Raw genomic sequence first — 17,582 nt, forward strand, 5'->3', positions numbered from 1 at the left:
TGCACTGCTCTCAGGTCCCGCTCCCTCTACGGCCTCCTAGAGCATTATGGCCTCCGCTCTCACTGGGCCTCCCCACCAGCCTGACCTCCCACTCCGGCTGGGCCTCCCCCTCGCCCCCCATCCCAGCACTGGAGGCGCTGCCGCTCTTCCTCTTCTTGGCTTCCCCTCCCCACAGCCTCCGCAGGGCGACAGGGTTCTGCACTTACCCCGGGGCAGCACCAGCATGTCCCCCCAGCCCCATGCCCGCCTCTGCCCAAGCGCTTCCCGGCGAGGACGGCGGCTCCGGGAGAAGGAGAACCCCCCTCAGCAGACGCCGCACCTCCTCATGCCGCCGCTTCCCAGCACGGAGCTCCTGCGGGCAGCGCCGGGGACGCGCGGCTTCGGCCCCGGTGCCCCGCGGCCCTTCAGGTGTCACCTCCAGGGACAGGCGCTCGGCCCCCGCGGGAGCCCCCGGCCACGCTGCTTGTGCGAGGAGATTCAGAACCTTAGTGAAAAATAGGATGGAAACAGCGAGTATGTGCCACGCCAGCTCTGCACTGCGGGCAGCTCTTGAGGAAGAGGCGTCGATGACTCAAACGAGAAAGCTTTTAGGAAAGCGTTTATGCCCACTAGCACCTGAGCTGGCCATGGCAGCCAGCAGCTCCTGCTCCAGCTGGCCCAGGAGGCCACTGGCCTTCTCGCACTGAGGCAGAGCCTGCGCTGGGCTGCGGCTGTCCCGTCCCGGTGTCCTAGAAACTGGGAACATGCTCCTCAGAAGCCAAGTCCTTCGCTCCAGCCCCGATACACAAGCGGGGAGCGTTCCTGCCCCGCACAGACATGCCCTCCCCTCCATCAGGGAATATACCTACCATTACCAGCGTGTAAAAGGGCGGGCAACGTGGAGCAACTTGAACGAGTTAGCAGTGAAAAGTAACACACAGGCTCCCAGGTACAACCCTGGAGGACCAAGAGGCATCCCTGTTGCAGCCACTGGCCAACAGCCCTGCTGGGGCACGCCTGGAGCCATCACTCTGAGGAGTGGAGGGACACAGGCAGTTACAGCTGGGACGAGTTAAACTACATGGAATTAAGGGCACTGATTTTGAGCAAGATCATCCAGCCAGGGGTTTAAGTAATTCTCACACTTCTGCTTTTGCTCAGGTTTTCATTAGGCACCAACTAAAGCTTCATCTCTGGTCCAGTGGCTGAGGGACAAGAAACTATTATACCTAAAGCCACTTTCTGGCTGTTTTTGTGCCCCGTGTTCATTGCTGGTAGGTAACAGAACATACGCTCCAACGTGAGCTTGCATCACCACACCAGTCTGTTTTCAGTCATTTCTGCCGATGCTTCCTCACAGCAGACCGAGCTGTGCCGATATAAGCACCTCAAAATACACAAGTCAACCCCAAACTGCTCCCCGAAATGCAGAGGAGCAGCAGTTGACCCACGGAGGAGGCAGCCTTTCACTGCCAGCACTCTGGGGAGGCATCACTTCATCAGCCGTTCGTTAGCGTCGTGCGGCACTGCAGGGCGCTTCGTGCTCGGCCCTCTCCTAAAGGGGAGGTCTGCAGAGAGAAACCTGGTTCTGCAGGGAATAAACCCAGCGTACGAGCCGCGCGGCTGCTTCTAAAGAGAGGGAGGGTAAGAGAAAGCTGCGATCGAGAAGCAGCATCGTGAGGGGTAGCGCTGCTGGTATGGCTGTTCTTCCATTTTTATGGGAAGAGGGGAAATCACCTCCCCTCTTCTAGCAACCTGCGCCGATTTACCGTTGCTGGAAATAGAAACATGCCTGGGACAAGTCAGGGAGAGACACAGGGGGTGGGAGAAAAGAATAAGAGCTTTCAATACACCAGGAATTCTGCTTTTGAAACCAGAGCACTGAAATCTCCCACTGAAAACCATCTGCACCACTGCAGTTGCACAGCGCACAGCCCTCTTCACCAGCTGGGGGGGGGGGGTGGGAATTAAGGCTGATTTATATGGCTGGCCTCATCCCTAAACAATTTGTTTCTAAAGGATTAACAAAACAGACTGCATTGGCTCCGGTGGCCAAGCGTGTGCTAGTGGGAAACAGAATTCATTTGTTCAGGCTCCAGCATCAAAAAAAGCAGCCAAAGGCTCAGACCTCGGCCTCACAAAGCGACGCAGCCCCGCACCGCACAAGCCATCTGCCGCGCGGTGGCACTCCTCCTCCAGCAACAGGACAAGGTGGGGACGCCGACTGCAGCAGCCCTGGGAATGATGAAAGGCTGATTTTCTTGTCTTCCTCTGCAAGCTTGCTGCATTATTAAAAGGTAGCAGAAAGCGTCGTCAGGCATCTGCACGATACCGTGCCCGATTCGGGGAGGGAGGGCCCCCTTTCCTGTGGGTGCGCTGCTCATCTGCATTTCTCCAGCCATTTTTCATTTACGACAAGAACACTCAGGTTCGGTCTTGCAGCGCCCAATTACAATTGAAAATTATTTCAAGCATGACGATAGGGAAAGGCAGGTTACAAAACCAGCGTACGCGATCACTTCTGCAGAAGCCAGGCTGCCTCGGTAACTCCCACACTGCACGGTACGTTTCTAGGTCTGATTTGGTATTAAAGATGCTTCAATTAGCTGTCCCTTCTTCCTTCCCCTTTGCAAGCCGTCGCAGAAATCTCTTGATGTACAAAACTGCCTTGTACTCTTCCAGTTTGTGTACAAATCAAATGAAATTCCACGATCCTTTTGTTCAGCTGCTCTAAGATGCTCATTTAAAAAACAAACCAACCCACTTCCCTTATTTTCCTCCTATTTCTTCTGTTCATCAGATCGCTTCTCACCTCTGTCTCAGGTAGGTTAGACACCCATGACTCCTTTCTAGAGCACAAAATCTAAAAGGTTAGACCCATCCTTGTTTAGAACCACACTGGTGAAGTCGAAGAACGGCTGCCCAGATGCATACACAGAGCTCAATGACCTTTTTGGTGTGGCTCTTACACCAATTTATACAGTGCCTAACCCTACACATAGCTCCCTATAGGTTCCATAAGGAAGGGAAAACAAAGCTATTTTTGTTCTTTTCAGCTCTATGTTCTGAATGGTTTCTCTCCCAGGCTGCAATTCAATCCACAGCCCAACCTCCTGAGAGCAAGATAGAGCACACGAGCGGTTACTGCCGGTATCTCGACAAGCTGCTTTAAAAAAAAAAACAGCGAGGGAGCGGGAGAACAGGAGCCAAACTGCATTTGTGACAGAGCAAGAGTAAGCTGGTGCACCAAGTGCCGCAAGCTAAGGACACCGACACGGAGGCTGTGATTCTACAAGGAAGAGAAGAGTACACGAGGAGTTAATCCATGTGGGAGGATACAAGGAACCATTACCAGCCTAGCACATACCAGGAAAATGTGTTGTTTACTTAAAACCGGAGTGCACTGCAGAAGTGCTCAATAGCAGCAGATCTATCACTCAATGCTGCCCCCAGCAGCAACCGTTTCTAACAGATGGTACGTTTTTCAATACCGAGGTTGTTTCGAGTGTCATGTATGCTGCCTTTGGAAGGCAGCAGGGGAAAAAACAAACCAAAACCCAGCAACAACAAAACAAGCAATTTTGAGAAATTCAAACTTATTCACAAGCTTTAAAAAAAGAACCAAGACCACTCTTACAGTATAAACACGCCAATTCATTCATTTTTACTGATGGTTGCATTTATGAATTTCATTCTCATGAAAAAAAGGGAATAAAAGGAAAAAAATTAAGAAAATAGCTATTTATAGAAAACAAAACAAAAAAGGGCTCAAACAGAAACCTGTGCTGATGCTTTTGATGAGCAGTCCGATGGCATTAAACATTACCTGTGCAAGCAGGCATGCTTGAAAACCTGTCTTAGTACTGTAGCTTCAGTTCCACAATCCAGGATTTCTTTTATGCTTGTTGAAAAAAAGAGAGCCTAATAGTTTCATACTGTATTTATTTAATAACTAAAATTCACAAATAAAAAGATACTTGCAAAGTCCTTTAGTTGTGTCATCCCCTCCTCCTCCACTCTACTGCTTTCAGACCCATATGCATAAAAAAATGGGCTTGGATTTTTAATTTTAACTGTTATATGATTGGTCATTGGAGCTGAAGCACCAAATGGAGAAGATGCTTTATGGAGATGAGGGTATAACCCCTTGCCTTCCCACACACATTTTGGAGGAACATAGGAGATGTACCAGTGCCCGGACTCCTCTGCTCCCATTTCCCCCACCCAGAGCATTCCTTTCATTTTATACTTCCTCTGTTAAGTGACTGACTGTAGCCTCTTTTTTTTTCCCCCTTTCTGTCCTTGCGGGACCGCATACACGTTGGACATTGTTCATTTCTTACTCCGCCAGGCTTTGAGTCAGTGTCAAGTAGGTCCTGTTACAGCTCAGTGCTAGTTGTTTTTTAATAGGTCTTTTCATTTCAGGTAGGTTTGTGTGTCGATTCAGAAGGCTTGCTTATTTTCTTCCTTGTTTATATCTGACAAGCAGCTGGATAAGGCTATTCATACTCCAGGAACTGTTTGTGATAGAACAGCAAATATCTGCAAGAAAGCAGAGGTACAGTTTCAGCTTTCTGCTATGCGTCGGAGCAGATTAGTATTTCCATTGATGCAATCATAAAAAATGAGGACCATTAGTTTTGTTTTTCTTTTCAATTTGAAGCAATTCCAAGGACATGCCAGTTCCCTACAGTAACCATGGATGGGAAGGAGGGAAGCCAGCTGAAACAATTTTACCAGCAACTCAGGAAACTGAACAGTTGTACATCAAACAGTCAAACCTTCTTGTTGTACAATCTACTTAGAACCTGAAAGCTCCAGAAGATTGGACCGTGTTGGTGCCCAGACTGGCAGCATCCATTTAACACTATCATGACACAAAATGCAACAGAGGTGCTTTAAGATGCAGCTGTTGCTTTGGAGTCACATTACCAAAGCATCAGACACTTGGGATTATTGCGAACGGTCTGCCATTTACTGTTACAGAAGCAAAAAAAAGAACCAGGCATGTGGGTTAAATCTCATGTGCCCCAATCAAATCTGACTCAGATATCTACTGTCTCAATCTGGACTCAAATCTGGTCTGTTAATGGGATGACATTCTTCCTGTCCTTAATTACTTTACGTGTACTGCTACGTAACAGAGCCCAGCCCTCCATCAGTTACATGTCAGAGGGAAGTGGCCTCATCTCTACATACTCTTTACATGCCACACACTGACAGGGTCACTGCATGACTCTCTTCAAATGCTTCAAAGGACTTTTGAGACTTTCCAATTATTATCATTCCATCTCACGCCCTATGGAGCTTCCCTTATACAATCCAGATCTACTGGGTGTCAGCCTTTATCTGAACCAGGGAAAACGGATCAGAGCTCAAACCAGCCTTTACGGAGATGGATGGGCAGCAGTTGCCTCCCATATCCTCTCCTCCTTGCCTATGGCAGTTTCTTCCACAGACGTACGCCATCTGAGGACCAGAGCCAGCCACTTGTTATTGAAGAAAAACAAACTAATTTTCTGCTGACCTCAAAGCAGAAGTTACGTTGTCCAATCATTTAACACTGAAATTCAGATATTATAGATTTTTTTATGTCCTGGTTGAAGTTCAGAAAATGAAAAACTGGGAAAAATCTATTTTAAAAAAAATTACAAACTGAACATCTGTGCCTGCAGCAATCCATGGAAATGTCAGAATAATTAAAAAAAGCAACAATAAAGGCTTATCTTTCCAGTATCAGGTCCATAGTGGAAAATGCAAAATGAAGACTTCAAATTTGAAGTTACCTTATTCTTGAAACATGTACCAGTCCCCAATGTTTCCCTCAAATGAGGAACATGAAGATGCTTCCCTTGCAAACTACTGCTCTGCACTCCCAATACTTGTTTAATGCAAATATCTGAAACCATAACCTCAGACTGACATCAGTTTAAAGCCATGAGCTATGAAACAGCTCCTGTTCTACACCTGCCTCCTATATAGCCTTGCCACTCTGGTTCACAGTATTTTCTTAATAGCTTTTCTTCAGATCTTTTACACTTATAGTAATCCAAAGGTTCTGCAGACAGAGGTTGGATTGTGTCAGGGAGGTAAATACTGCTCCTACGCTGGACGATTGTATCTCTTTGGTTTTCAGAGTCCCATCCATTAGCAAGCAAGAGTTTGGACATGAGTACCAGTAACAGACACTGCAGAGTCAGCTGACGGTCCTCATCCTTCCCCTCTTCTTCCTTCAACAAATCCAAGATTATAAAGTAACATTCTGAAGCACTGATACATACACAGAGACGTAGCTATTCAGAGAGAGAAATTAAGTCTTCTCTATAACGAAAGGGTCTTTTAACTGAAAGTAAGGAAAACCCAACAAAGGTCAGAGTTTCCCTTCCGTTCCCCTTTCCAGTTCACAACTTACCCTTCACTGTCTAGCACATCCTTAATGCTAGCCTTGGTGATAATGGCATCATCACACTTGAACCACTGGTCTTTGTGCTGCCGGATGAAGCTGGTATAGTGCCCACTCTCCAAGGTTCCCTGGTGATTAACTACTGCAAACAAGGAATACCTGGTACAGAAAAAAGTTAATGAATATGTGGATCAAAAGGGGAAAACCAACTGACATTTTAGGCAAAAGTTTACGTTCATAAACACGTACAGCAATAGTAAAGGATCTGATCCATCAATAAAACACCAGCTCTTAACATTAACTGGGAAAAGGGCATCCTTGCCCAGGGAAAAAAAACCATGTTTTTCTTCTCCTGTCTTGCTATTACTGCAACACTCCAGTCTGATGACAGCCGTCAGCTTCACCAATACTGGCTACCAAAGATTTTTCCTCTAAAATAGATCAATATTATGATGCATTCCTGAAGAGGACCACTGATTATCTAAGTCTGACCTTCTATTTCCCTGAGTTAGTTACTTTTAGTGAACCAGAAAAACGCATCTGAGTTATGGGGATGGAGGTAAATTTATATATAGCTAATCTTAAATACTCCTAGTGATAAGTTGCTGTACTGATTAATTGTCCTTTATCTGGAAAGTCTGTACCTATTCTGAAATAGTGAATATATTCAGCCTCAAGTTCCAGCTTTCAGATGGTGCTCTGCATTTGCCTGCTAGCCTGAAAACTAGCAGACACATCTCTGTTCCAAAGAAAGATCCTGGTAGACTAATCAAGTTGCTATTAATTTTTTTTTTTCCCCTTTTCTTGAAAAGGAAAAGATGGAAGTCCTTCGCTCTTTTGTTCTATGGTAAGATTTTGTTTCCAGTCTTAAATATACTTGCAGCTCTTTTTCAAATGTTCTCCACTCTAAGTCAGTCTTAAAATGATACCCTCAAACTGGTATACAAACACAGCTGCACAATGGTAAAATAATCTCTCTAATCTCACTTGATATTGCCCTCCTTACATTCAAAATTCACAGAGCTCTTTTGACAGAGTGGTGCCACAACAAGGCACCTATTCAGTCGACTGTCTACAGAGCCACTGATTTTTTATAAAGTCACTCTCTTCCTAGTGGAGTCCTTTAATCCAACTAGGATGGACACCACTCTTTAGTCCTAGATGGAGGATTCTAAGATTGCCCCAGCTGTTTACTGGCATCCAGCTTACTAGGCAGCCCAGATGCCTCTACTCTCATTACCTAATCCTCTTCATCATTAACATCTTCTCCAATTGGAGTCATGTGCAAACCTCGACAGTGATCAGTTATGTTTTCTTTCAGCTCTTTGCTAACACTATTAAACACCATACATCTAATGCATCAGTCGTTACAGGACCACGTGTAACACCTGCCTGGTATCTGCTTGTATGACAACAGCACTAAGACCTGGTTAGATAGTTTTTAAATCTATCTATTGTGTCATTCCAGTTTCTTAATGAAACTTCTGGTGCCACATGAAGTGCCTTGAAGAATTTATATACACATCAGCACATGACTGTAGCAACCAAACTTGTAACCTTATTAAAAAACCCAAGAGATAAGGTTTGTGTGACCATCTCTAGTCTCATGAAGCTATGGATATTAGTTTCAGTTACACTCCCTTTGCATTCTTGCTCAAGACCCATATCAACCTGTCATTTATTCTGACCGGAATCAATACCTAACCAAGAGACCCCAGAATTACTGGGGTCATCTACTTGGGACTTTGAGTGTCAGTGTTCTATAAACCTTCTTTCGATCCCCTGGAACTCCCTTTGCTATTGCAATAGAAATAGGATAATTTAAAGGAAACACCCATCCCTTTTAATACTATAACCACAGCTTTTCATTTTGCTCATAGACCGATTGCTGGGGTTATCACCTTCAGATCTAAAAGTCAGCTGCCACAAAACCACAAGAGGGTAGGCAATTGTACTGAATGAAGCTTTATTTTGCAACAATTCAGACTTACTGTGCTGTCAAATATGGTAATGCACTTCGCACTGCAGGATATACAGCAGGCTGTATATCTCCTTCTAGAAGCCAACTACCTTTCACAATAGGAGTCATGGAATGTACCACTTACTTATTATCATTGTTTAGACTATCCGTCGGCTGCTGGTATTGCCCGTTCATTCTGCTCTCTTTACTGCAAACACACACACACAAAAATCCAGTCACTTAAAGCAGTGGCTTCCCAAACCGAGGAAATAGGTTTTACATGACACAGCCTGTTTGCTGAATCCAGGTCTTTATTCAAAAGCACAACGCTGCTTAGCAGCGGAGAAGCGCTACTGATTAGGATGCTAAAGATGCTTTATTTGCTCTCACAGCAATGCTACATAAGGAACACCATTTCTCCTCCTGGTCAAGGCTTCAGTGCTGCAAATATACATCTGTTTACATCAAATGTCCTATCCAAAAAGCTTAAAAACAGGTTAAGAAAAGATTTGTATTTCAAACCTGGAAAAATATCTAACTACATCAATCCTTTATCCTGTGATGGGTCAATCATCCTGGCTCTGACTTGTAAATTCATTTTGTGTTTTGACAGCAGCAATAGGATTATGCTGTTGATTTCATAGCCGATGAAATTCAGATTACTGAGTTATGCCTACTGATTATCCCATCTATATTCCATTATGTTTGATACCTTTCAACAGCAGAGCCTGTTCTATCCAGGGAGAATTTACCACAGAGGAACAGGGAAGTCTCAAAATCTCCAGAATATACTGGAATAAACCATATACTCTTAATAGAATACTATGTAACAGAGCTTCAAGGCTCTCCTTTCTCTCCTGACAGAAGCATCTACTTTTTTTTTTTCTTTCTTTCTTTCTTTTTTTTGGGGGGGGGAGGTTGGGGGGTACGCAGGCAAAGCCTGAAATTACCACTAAAATGTTAGCATCAAATAGAACCCCTGTGTTAAGAGATGCCACGTTTCGGGGCTTTCTGCATTGCTTCAGATACCAATTAAATCTGAATATCCTCTTGTATATTTGAATGAAACACCTGACAAATACTTGTTAACTGAGCTGATTGAATTCCTTTCCTAAGGTATATTTATATAAATGTTGTGTCTTTCACAAACCTGGGAGGTGGGAGAAGTCTTACTGTTTCTCTTTAAATACCAGTTAGAAACACCTATTGTAATCTGGACTATGTTTTTTCTTCTTGCAGCATTCTCTAAGCAGAAGTTGAAAGTACAAAACAAAAACCCCAGATTTGCCTGCGTGCAGGAATAAAGAGGAAGGATTTTTATAACTTCAGAAATACTAGGTTAGGCCTTAGGTTATGTCTAGTCTGCCTAATTACACAGGATGACTGGTGGGTGGGCACTCAGGTGACGGGACCAAAGCAGAGATCTGAAGGCACGATGGATCGGAGTCTATAAATTTAACATGCAACGAGAAACGTAACAGACCTTAACTTAAAAAAGACAAACAAAAAAAAATCAATGTTTAAATATAAAGCCTTTTTTGGCACACAAAACACAATAGTTTATCTAAAAATCAGCTTAGAAAAGATGCACATTTCAAGGAGAAGCTTACAGCAGAAGTATCATTATACATACTGTTCTATAACCTTGATTCAAGGATGTTCCATGTTTCATGATGCACATGTATGAACTGGTAAACAGTTCTGTCCAGGTCTTTGGGGAATTTTGAACTTGGTACACACCTGGAAGCCATGAATGGTGTCATGTCCAGCTCCAGCGGAAATGAGACATACGTAGTGATCTTTCGCCTCAGTTTGGCTGAGTGTTCAAACCGCTGGAGACAAAGTGGAAGAATTTTTTTTCTTTAGAGAAAGGCTAAGTTTTCTGTCTTTTATAAGTGTCCTAAGTTTAGGAACGGTAACATGAAAGCATATTAGCAGTCAGTATCCAGGGACATCCCCAGATTTTTTTCTACCATCTGGGCTGGGAATTCCCCTGTAAATGTTAACACATTTCTACCGGGAAAATAAACCACAATTTGTGGGAGAAAAATATAGTATTAATTAGATTGTTTACCTTAATATCTATACATACAAACTTATTCCCAACTGACATTAAGAAAAAAATATATTAAACAGAGAGAGCATGGACAGCCTTTACCCAAACCAGTGTTCATTTCTATTATGCAGTATTCAAATATATGGCTGCTGCCTACACTAGCACACAAAACTGGTGACAATGAGAGCTTGCCATCAGATTCATACACTTAATCCACCCATCCAATCATCTCAAGTGACAGGAGTCGAGCTTACACAGGAATACCAATTCACATCAAGGCAAAAATGGAGTATGATAATAAAAGCGCCTTGTCCCTCTGCCAAAAGGAGCCTGCAATACCCACCACCCTCTCCTCATCTTCCCAACATTAAATGGAAACCAGGAACAAATACCAGAAAGAGATGAATGAGTTTCTATTTAAAGGCAGTTTCTCCCCCATTTCTCAGAAATTCTGTTCTATTTACACTTCAAGTTAATTATTTTCCAATTGTGGTGCCATAACAATTCCCTAGCAACAGATCCAGTCGTGAAAAGCTGAGACTTCTGTAATTCTTATCTTTTGTGTTTCTTTTTTGCTTTAACACATGAAATGAAATTTACATTTTTCATGGACAGGACAACACCATCACTTAGGAAAAGAAATTAATTTTTTAAAAAAAAAATCTTCAATCATTCTGCATAACACAAATGCTGAATCAAGTGTAGGAAAGGCGTTGAGCACATTCACCTCGCCTTGCGCAAAGAGCAGAATCACCTAGGCATATCTTGCCAACTACTCTGCAACAATGAAATAAAAATCAAATAAAAGCAAGAGCCCAATACGCCCAAATCCACCCCCAAAAGCCAAGCAGCCAGCCAAGCACTCCTGAAATTTTAAGTCAGTCATGCTCTTTGGGAAGACCACAAACAGCCAAAGAAGAACAAAGGAACTGTGCTCTTGTCTATCCGAGTCAGGCTAGTATCTTTGGCATATCTTTTGCATATCATCTTGGTTAATACTCAAGATGCAACTGAAGAACTGCTGGTATATGGGGACGAACATCAGATTGTCCCAAACAGTCCAAAAAGGCCTGTAAATTACAGAAGAGGAAATTCTTTCCACCTGAAACACCTTTTTTTCAGTAGAAAGCAGAATCAGTCTTTTCTCATGAATACAGACCTTCCTATGGCATTCTGTTTTCATGTCAAGACCTCTGCATTTCATTAACAAGCTTCTGTACAAGCCAGATTTTGAAAATAAATTTTAAATCACTGCTATGCTGGATACGGAGTTGCTATGTAATTTAGCAATTCCAAACTACAATCATTTCTTGAATATAGTCCCTGACTTGCTCAGTGAGACCATGACACTATAGTGACACAGCTTATTAGATCTTCCAGTATGCATGAACTGACCTAGCCTAGAGGGGTACTGGAAAATAAACCAAAAAACCAGCCAAAGTGCTCAGCATGCACTTTGCCATGATAGCTACAAGATAAAAGTCTAACTCCAGCACTACTAAAGTTACCCAGGTGTTTTACCGAAGTTCAAAGCCTAGAAACCATGTAAGAATTGAACAACTAAACAAAGTCTCTGGAGCAGGCGGCTGGAGTGGGCGTTCTTTCGATTCACCATTCCCCAGTTGGAAAGAGAAGCAATACAAGCCTTCATTTGCACACAGCATATAGCCATTTTAAAATCTGCTTCCAGTCACCATGGACATAAGTAAAATGCTGGTTTTCTTTATATAGCTTATGTGACATTAGTATCATCATCAGATAAGCAGTTCCTTGAAACACTGGTCATAGTAAGAACTGAGGCCAGTGATCATCAGTTGCTGCCTAGCAGCGAGAGGACTTTGTCATTCTGTCCCAGGAGACCATCAAGACCGTAGAGGTCTGCATCTGAAAAGCTCAAGCAGATCAAAGATGCAGTTCAATTACGATGGTGGCTGCTTCTACAAAGGCCTGTGGCATCACTCTTCAGGGATCCTTTGCCTTTTTATACTGGATGACCTTCACCTTCTGCGAGAGCTGCCTACTTTGCACAAGAGTCATACTCTTTAAGACATAAACTGTACAGGACTGAACTATCTGAGGGCACCAACTATGTTATGTCCCATCATTGTATCTGACATAATCTGGATTGGAAACGTTGAAAACTACATCACAGTTGGGAAGATACAAGAAGCCTTCTCCATTGCAACCACTAACTTTTTCATGCTTTTCCTTCAACACAAGAGTTCCTCTGTGGCATTCTTCCAGTAGAAGCGTAGGGTAAAAATTTTACCATGCAGGATGAGTAAGTGCTATTGGAGATTAGTTTCTAAGCTGGTTCAGGTATTGCACTAGCCTTCCACTTTGTTTCCAGATGCTGATTAGTTAGGTTCCCACAGACATACTTTAAAGCTACATTATAGATAGTATAATACTAAATAGAAAAATCTATCTGGGCATGCAAACTGTTTTTTATATTAATTTGTATCATAAAGGATTAGTCAATGAAAGCCAGAAGATACGTCCAAGAATTTAGCTCATCCTCTCAGAGAAGAATACATGTTCTCTGCTCTGTCTGCCCCCTGTGAACTTACTTTGAGATGAAAACAGGCCACAATGGGTAACTTCTTCATAGTGAGTTGTTTGGTAGATTCCTGGTAGCTATGGCAACCACTACATTTTATTTTGGCACTGCTTCCTAGATGTTCTGGCCTTGTAAACCTGAAAAAAATATTAAAAAGCAAAGGGATGCACAAAACGATCACACAATTTTCCACACATGCTGAAAACACTTCTTTTACTTTTACTTGTGGGTCACTGGTACCACAAGAGACAGTTCATGGCTTTGAAGTGTCATTTTGAAAAAATCCAATAGCTATAATAAAGTGCTATGGTTCAGATACCCAAATCTGACATTTATCGTTGTTCTACTTGGGAACATCGCACCAAAACGTGTCAGTGTCTGAGAAAGGACCTATATGTTAGTTTATCTCCTACAACAGGACAGCTGATTTTCATACAGAAAGCAAAGATCTTTTGTTTTCAAAACCAAAAACATTGATATGGAAGTTCTGAAGCAAGATGACATGACTTTTGTGCTCAGCTGCATGCTATCTGCAGCACACTTTTAGCTTGTAGCCCTCCAGATCTAGGATCCAAGCTCTGAGATGGAAAGGGCTGTTAAACACAAGGTTCTCTTCAAAATACAGATATCTTCCAAGAAAACCCAAATGTTGACAACTAGAAAAAACTCTTTCAAAATTTTCAGACAGAGCTGCTCAAGGGAGCTATAGGAAGAGACCATTACAGAACAGAGAACTGCTTAGAGAAAATATACTACCTCCATGTTCTTGCAACACACTAAAGCAAAACATCCTTCACTTTTTCAGAAACTGACAGCACAGAAAAAACTAGAAGGGTGGACTGTTAAGTCTCTTCTTCCAAGTTTAGATTTTCACACAGGGCAAATAAATCATCTCCCCAGAGGCTGCTTTACAACTAGGATTTTCTGAGATGAAATATTTTGAAAGATAATTGAACATTTTACATTAATGCACACACTAAGCACGTGAGGGCAACACAGTATCAGCTCATCACTAACGCTACCTTGCCACATTCTGTTTATAGCCAATGCAACCTCCAGCGTTAAATAATCATCGCAGCCTCTTGGTCTCCCCTCTTGTTTGATTAACAAGATTTCCTTCAACTAGCCTATGTACCACCATTCTCTGGTTTTGCTTTTTTGATCCCCCCTCTCCCCTCCGCCCATTAAGTCTGTAAAAAGGCTTATAAATTTGTTGTTAGGAGTGCCTACATCTTTCTGGTTTTCGTCATATTCCTGCTCAGTCCTTCCTTCTTCAAGTCAACTTCAAGTTGCATGGCCACACTGGTTGGCATGGAGTTACACCCCTTCCTCGTCTGAATTTAATATTCAACCTGGTTGATAACTTTTGGGTAAAAACCTAGACCATCCGCTTCATCCACTGGAGTTCAACTTCTTTCTGAAATCCATACTCTTTGAGAGTATCTTCGAATCTGGATGTTTTTCCTTCCCTATCATCATCTCTCTCTAATTCTATTAATCCCCACGTTGAAGAAAATCAACAAAATTTGACCAGTTTTGCCTCTTAATGCATTCCTGCATCACCCATTTTTCATTTGTACCAATTCCCTTGTTTTCTTAAAATTACTGATCTTAAAAGTACCAAGATTAGAAATCAGATGTCAGAGGCTATGACTTTTTATTTTGGGAGGATTAGCTTTGCCCCAGGCTACAGGTAACCTCTTCCTCAGATATGTATCTTTGACACATATCTGCATTTGCTACAAGAGAATGACTTTCAGATCTGCTGATCTGCTAAAAGATCCAAGTTAACTGTGTATGAAGCCATAACATTCTCACCAGTTACCTGTTTCCACGATGCCCAAGTTTCCTACTCAGCACTATCTTTTCTTTTTGAAAGCTCCATTTCTTTTAATTCTTAATGCCATCCACACAACTGAGCTGGCAGTAGCTGACCCTCAGCTCTGCTTAGAGCAAAATCAGGTTCATACTTGGTGTTATAATTTAGACAAATATTAAATGCATTGTGAACTCTTTATGTGCTTGCTTAGCTGACACAACCAAGAACATGGAGACAGACACTAGTGGTTTCAAGAATTTAAAACCACATTGCCTGGCAGCAGGCAACGTAAAATTTGTTTTGTTTCTGCATCACGTAGCAACTGGTTTTGATTGCTTATTGTTAGGCCTACTGTTGTTCTGAGCCTTCTTTGCCTTTTCACTTTCTCTTATGCAAAAACCTAAAATATGTATAAAAATGCTGTTTGGGGATAATGCCATGACAAAGCATCACTTACTCCCATTGTTCAGTGCACCTGGAGAACTGAATGAAGCCAAATTCTTTTTACCCCACCAAAATTGTTATTTGTCTCATTTCATACCTTCGCAAGCAGTCTGTGAGAGTGGTGGTGCCTGACACATGGCTTTCCCCATTTACGACACTGCCATCACTCCCCGGACTCAGTGGCCAGAATGGGGTGGAGGAGCCTGGCAAATCCAAACTGATGTCCCAAAATGGGTCTATCGTTGTGGAAACGCCACTATGAAAAAGAAAGCAGTTTAATACATGTTTAAAGGAAGCAAAATTAACAGTCTCTCTCACTTTAGGGTGCACACCAGATACTTACTTTTAAGAACTACAGGATCTACATCACCTCTAGAGGGCACTCAAAGATGACAGAAAATAGAGTTGCAGCAAAGTGTTTTCCCACAACTGACTTTTTCTGAATACTTAAAAGCCATATGTTTTAGGAAAGCTATGTGATGTACTAAATGCAAAATATATGCATTTAATACATTCTCCCACTCACTGGAGCCCTGTGACTCAGAGAACCAGCAAGGTTACTCAGAGATAAGGGTACTGGTCATACTACTGACCAGTATAACCAGCAAACAACTATGATAGCTATGTGCAATCCAACTAGTTTAGAAGCATTGTTCTCTGGTCAAGACATGGAAGATTGTGCTAAAGGCTACTTCGCTAACAAGAGTGCCAAATACTTTTGCTACACAGTAGTGCACTGAATTAAGCTTTGCAGTTTGTATCAGCATCTCCTACAGCATTTGGAATTTGAGAGGCCAAAGAATAACTGCATCAAGAAGTAGTGTGTATTCTTAATCAGATTTCTCTACAAAACAGCTGAAGACAAGCCAAAAGCTACACTATGGAAAAAGCTTCAAAATTTTAACTCATATTGGCTCAAATCTTTTCTTCTAGTATTCACATTTTTAAGACAACTCCAGAACTTCAGGGGTCTCAGCTCCTAGTCTGGAGCTTGTTATGCTTATTTTGTTAGTTCTCTCTTCCTCTAAAACTACTGTCTTTCACTCTGGAATCTCATTAAGCCTTTTTTCCAGCTTCATTTGTGCAAAAGTTGTCAGTTTTCAAAAGAAAACTTCTTTTGTTAAAGTTTCATCAATGCCAATATTGCATCATAACACATCAAGCTTTTCATGATCATATAAGGATTCGGTGGCTCTACCAGGCAAAGAACAAAATTTCATGTTTTCCTTACAGTAAACCTTCTGCAAATCTCTCCAGGAAACTGAGAATCAAAGCAGATTCAAACAAGCACAGCACAACAGTCCATCTGCAGGACAGCGTGCATAATTATAAAGAATGCAGGACAGAACAAAAAACAAGAACTCTGACTTCTGTACTATGGCAACACCAAACATCTTGCAAGAGGAGTCAACTTGCTCCAATACACAGAGTAGAACAACAAATACATTTTTCCTTACTCTTACAAATAACATTCACTTGCTGGTACTCTGGATTACATTAGTATCAGCCTCTTTGAACCTCCTGGTGATGCATGAGGCTCCTAACTGAAGAGAAATACGGTTGCGTATCAGAATTTTCTTCAAATGTAGTGGCAATTACGTACTTTCAAAACCAATGAGATCTTGGAAGTCTTTTCCTCATGAACTTGGGAAAGAACAACCTTTTACAGACTAGTAAAAAGTTTATGTCCATAAACCCGTGGTACTTTGCAGGTAGGTTTTTTTGGTATGTCTTAATACATAACAGTTAACTAATAATTGATTGCATTTGGCTAATGCTATATTTAAACAGTTCTTGTCTTGCTGGAATTTGCTGGTATTTTATGGGTATTCAAGAAAATATTCAGTACACTATTGCACTGGAGGGCATACAGCTTCAACTCAGTGCAGAATCAGAAACAAACTACTTACTGGCAGACTTGACAGGTAACATCAGACTGCAGTCCGCCTGTGAAGATTTGGTCTATGATGCAGTTACAGTGGTTGGGGTTGTTGGCCTTCTTCCCGTTATCATCACCTGGAGGAATGCAAACACAAACTCAGAAGTCAAAAATCCTCCTAGGGAAGAGTGGTTTGTCTTGGACTGCGACTCCAGTAACTCTTTTTAACGCAAAGTTATAAACATACTGCAAGGTCACATAGATTATAATATGGAACCCTGAAAATGTTGTGCATTAAAGAAAAACGACAAGAAGAGAACTCCTAACAAAATATAGACTATAATCAGAAGGTGACTAAATGCAGTTAACTCCTTATAGAGGTGAAGCTTTAAGTCATACCAGCTGTCAGCCAAGTCCCTTTTCAGAGTGTAGCTGTATCTCCCTTTACAGAGGTTTGCTGTGCACTACTTGGTGTAAAGATC

The 17,582-nt window shown here is 42.3% G+C and overlaps 1 protein-coding gene across 1 annotated transcript in view; it reads right to left on the reverse strand.

The window, feature by feature from the left end:
• Positions 1-4,478: 4,478 nt before the first annotated feature.
• Positions 4,479-17,582, reverse strand: part of USP22 (ubiquitin specific peptidase 22) — a gene marked incomplete at both ends in the record, with an annotated part of 111,010 nt that continues 97,906 nt past the window's right edge. The window contains 7 exon segments of the mRNA XM_082006748.1: positions 4,479-4,521; positions 6,392-6,541; positions 8,488-8,550; positions 10,083-10,174; positions 12,969-13,095; positions 15,319-15,477; positions 17,132-17,237. Coding sequence (XP_081862874.1) covers positions 4,479-4,521; positions 6,392-6,541; positions 8,488-8,550; positions 10,083-10,174; positions 12,969-13,095; positions 15,319-15,477; positions 17,132-17,237 — 740 coding nt within the window.

This window comes from Phaethon aethereus, assembly GCF_964289735.1.
Source record: "Phaethon aethereus genome assembly, chromosome: 15".
NCBI lineage: Eukaryota > Metazoa > Chordata > Aves > Phaethontiformes > Phaethontidae > Phaethon > Phaethon aethereus.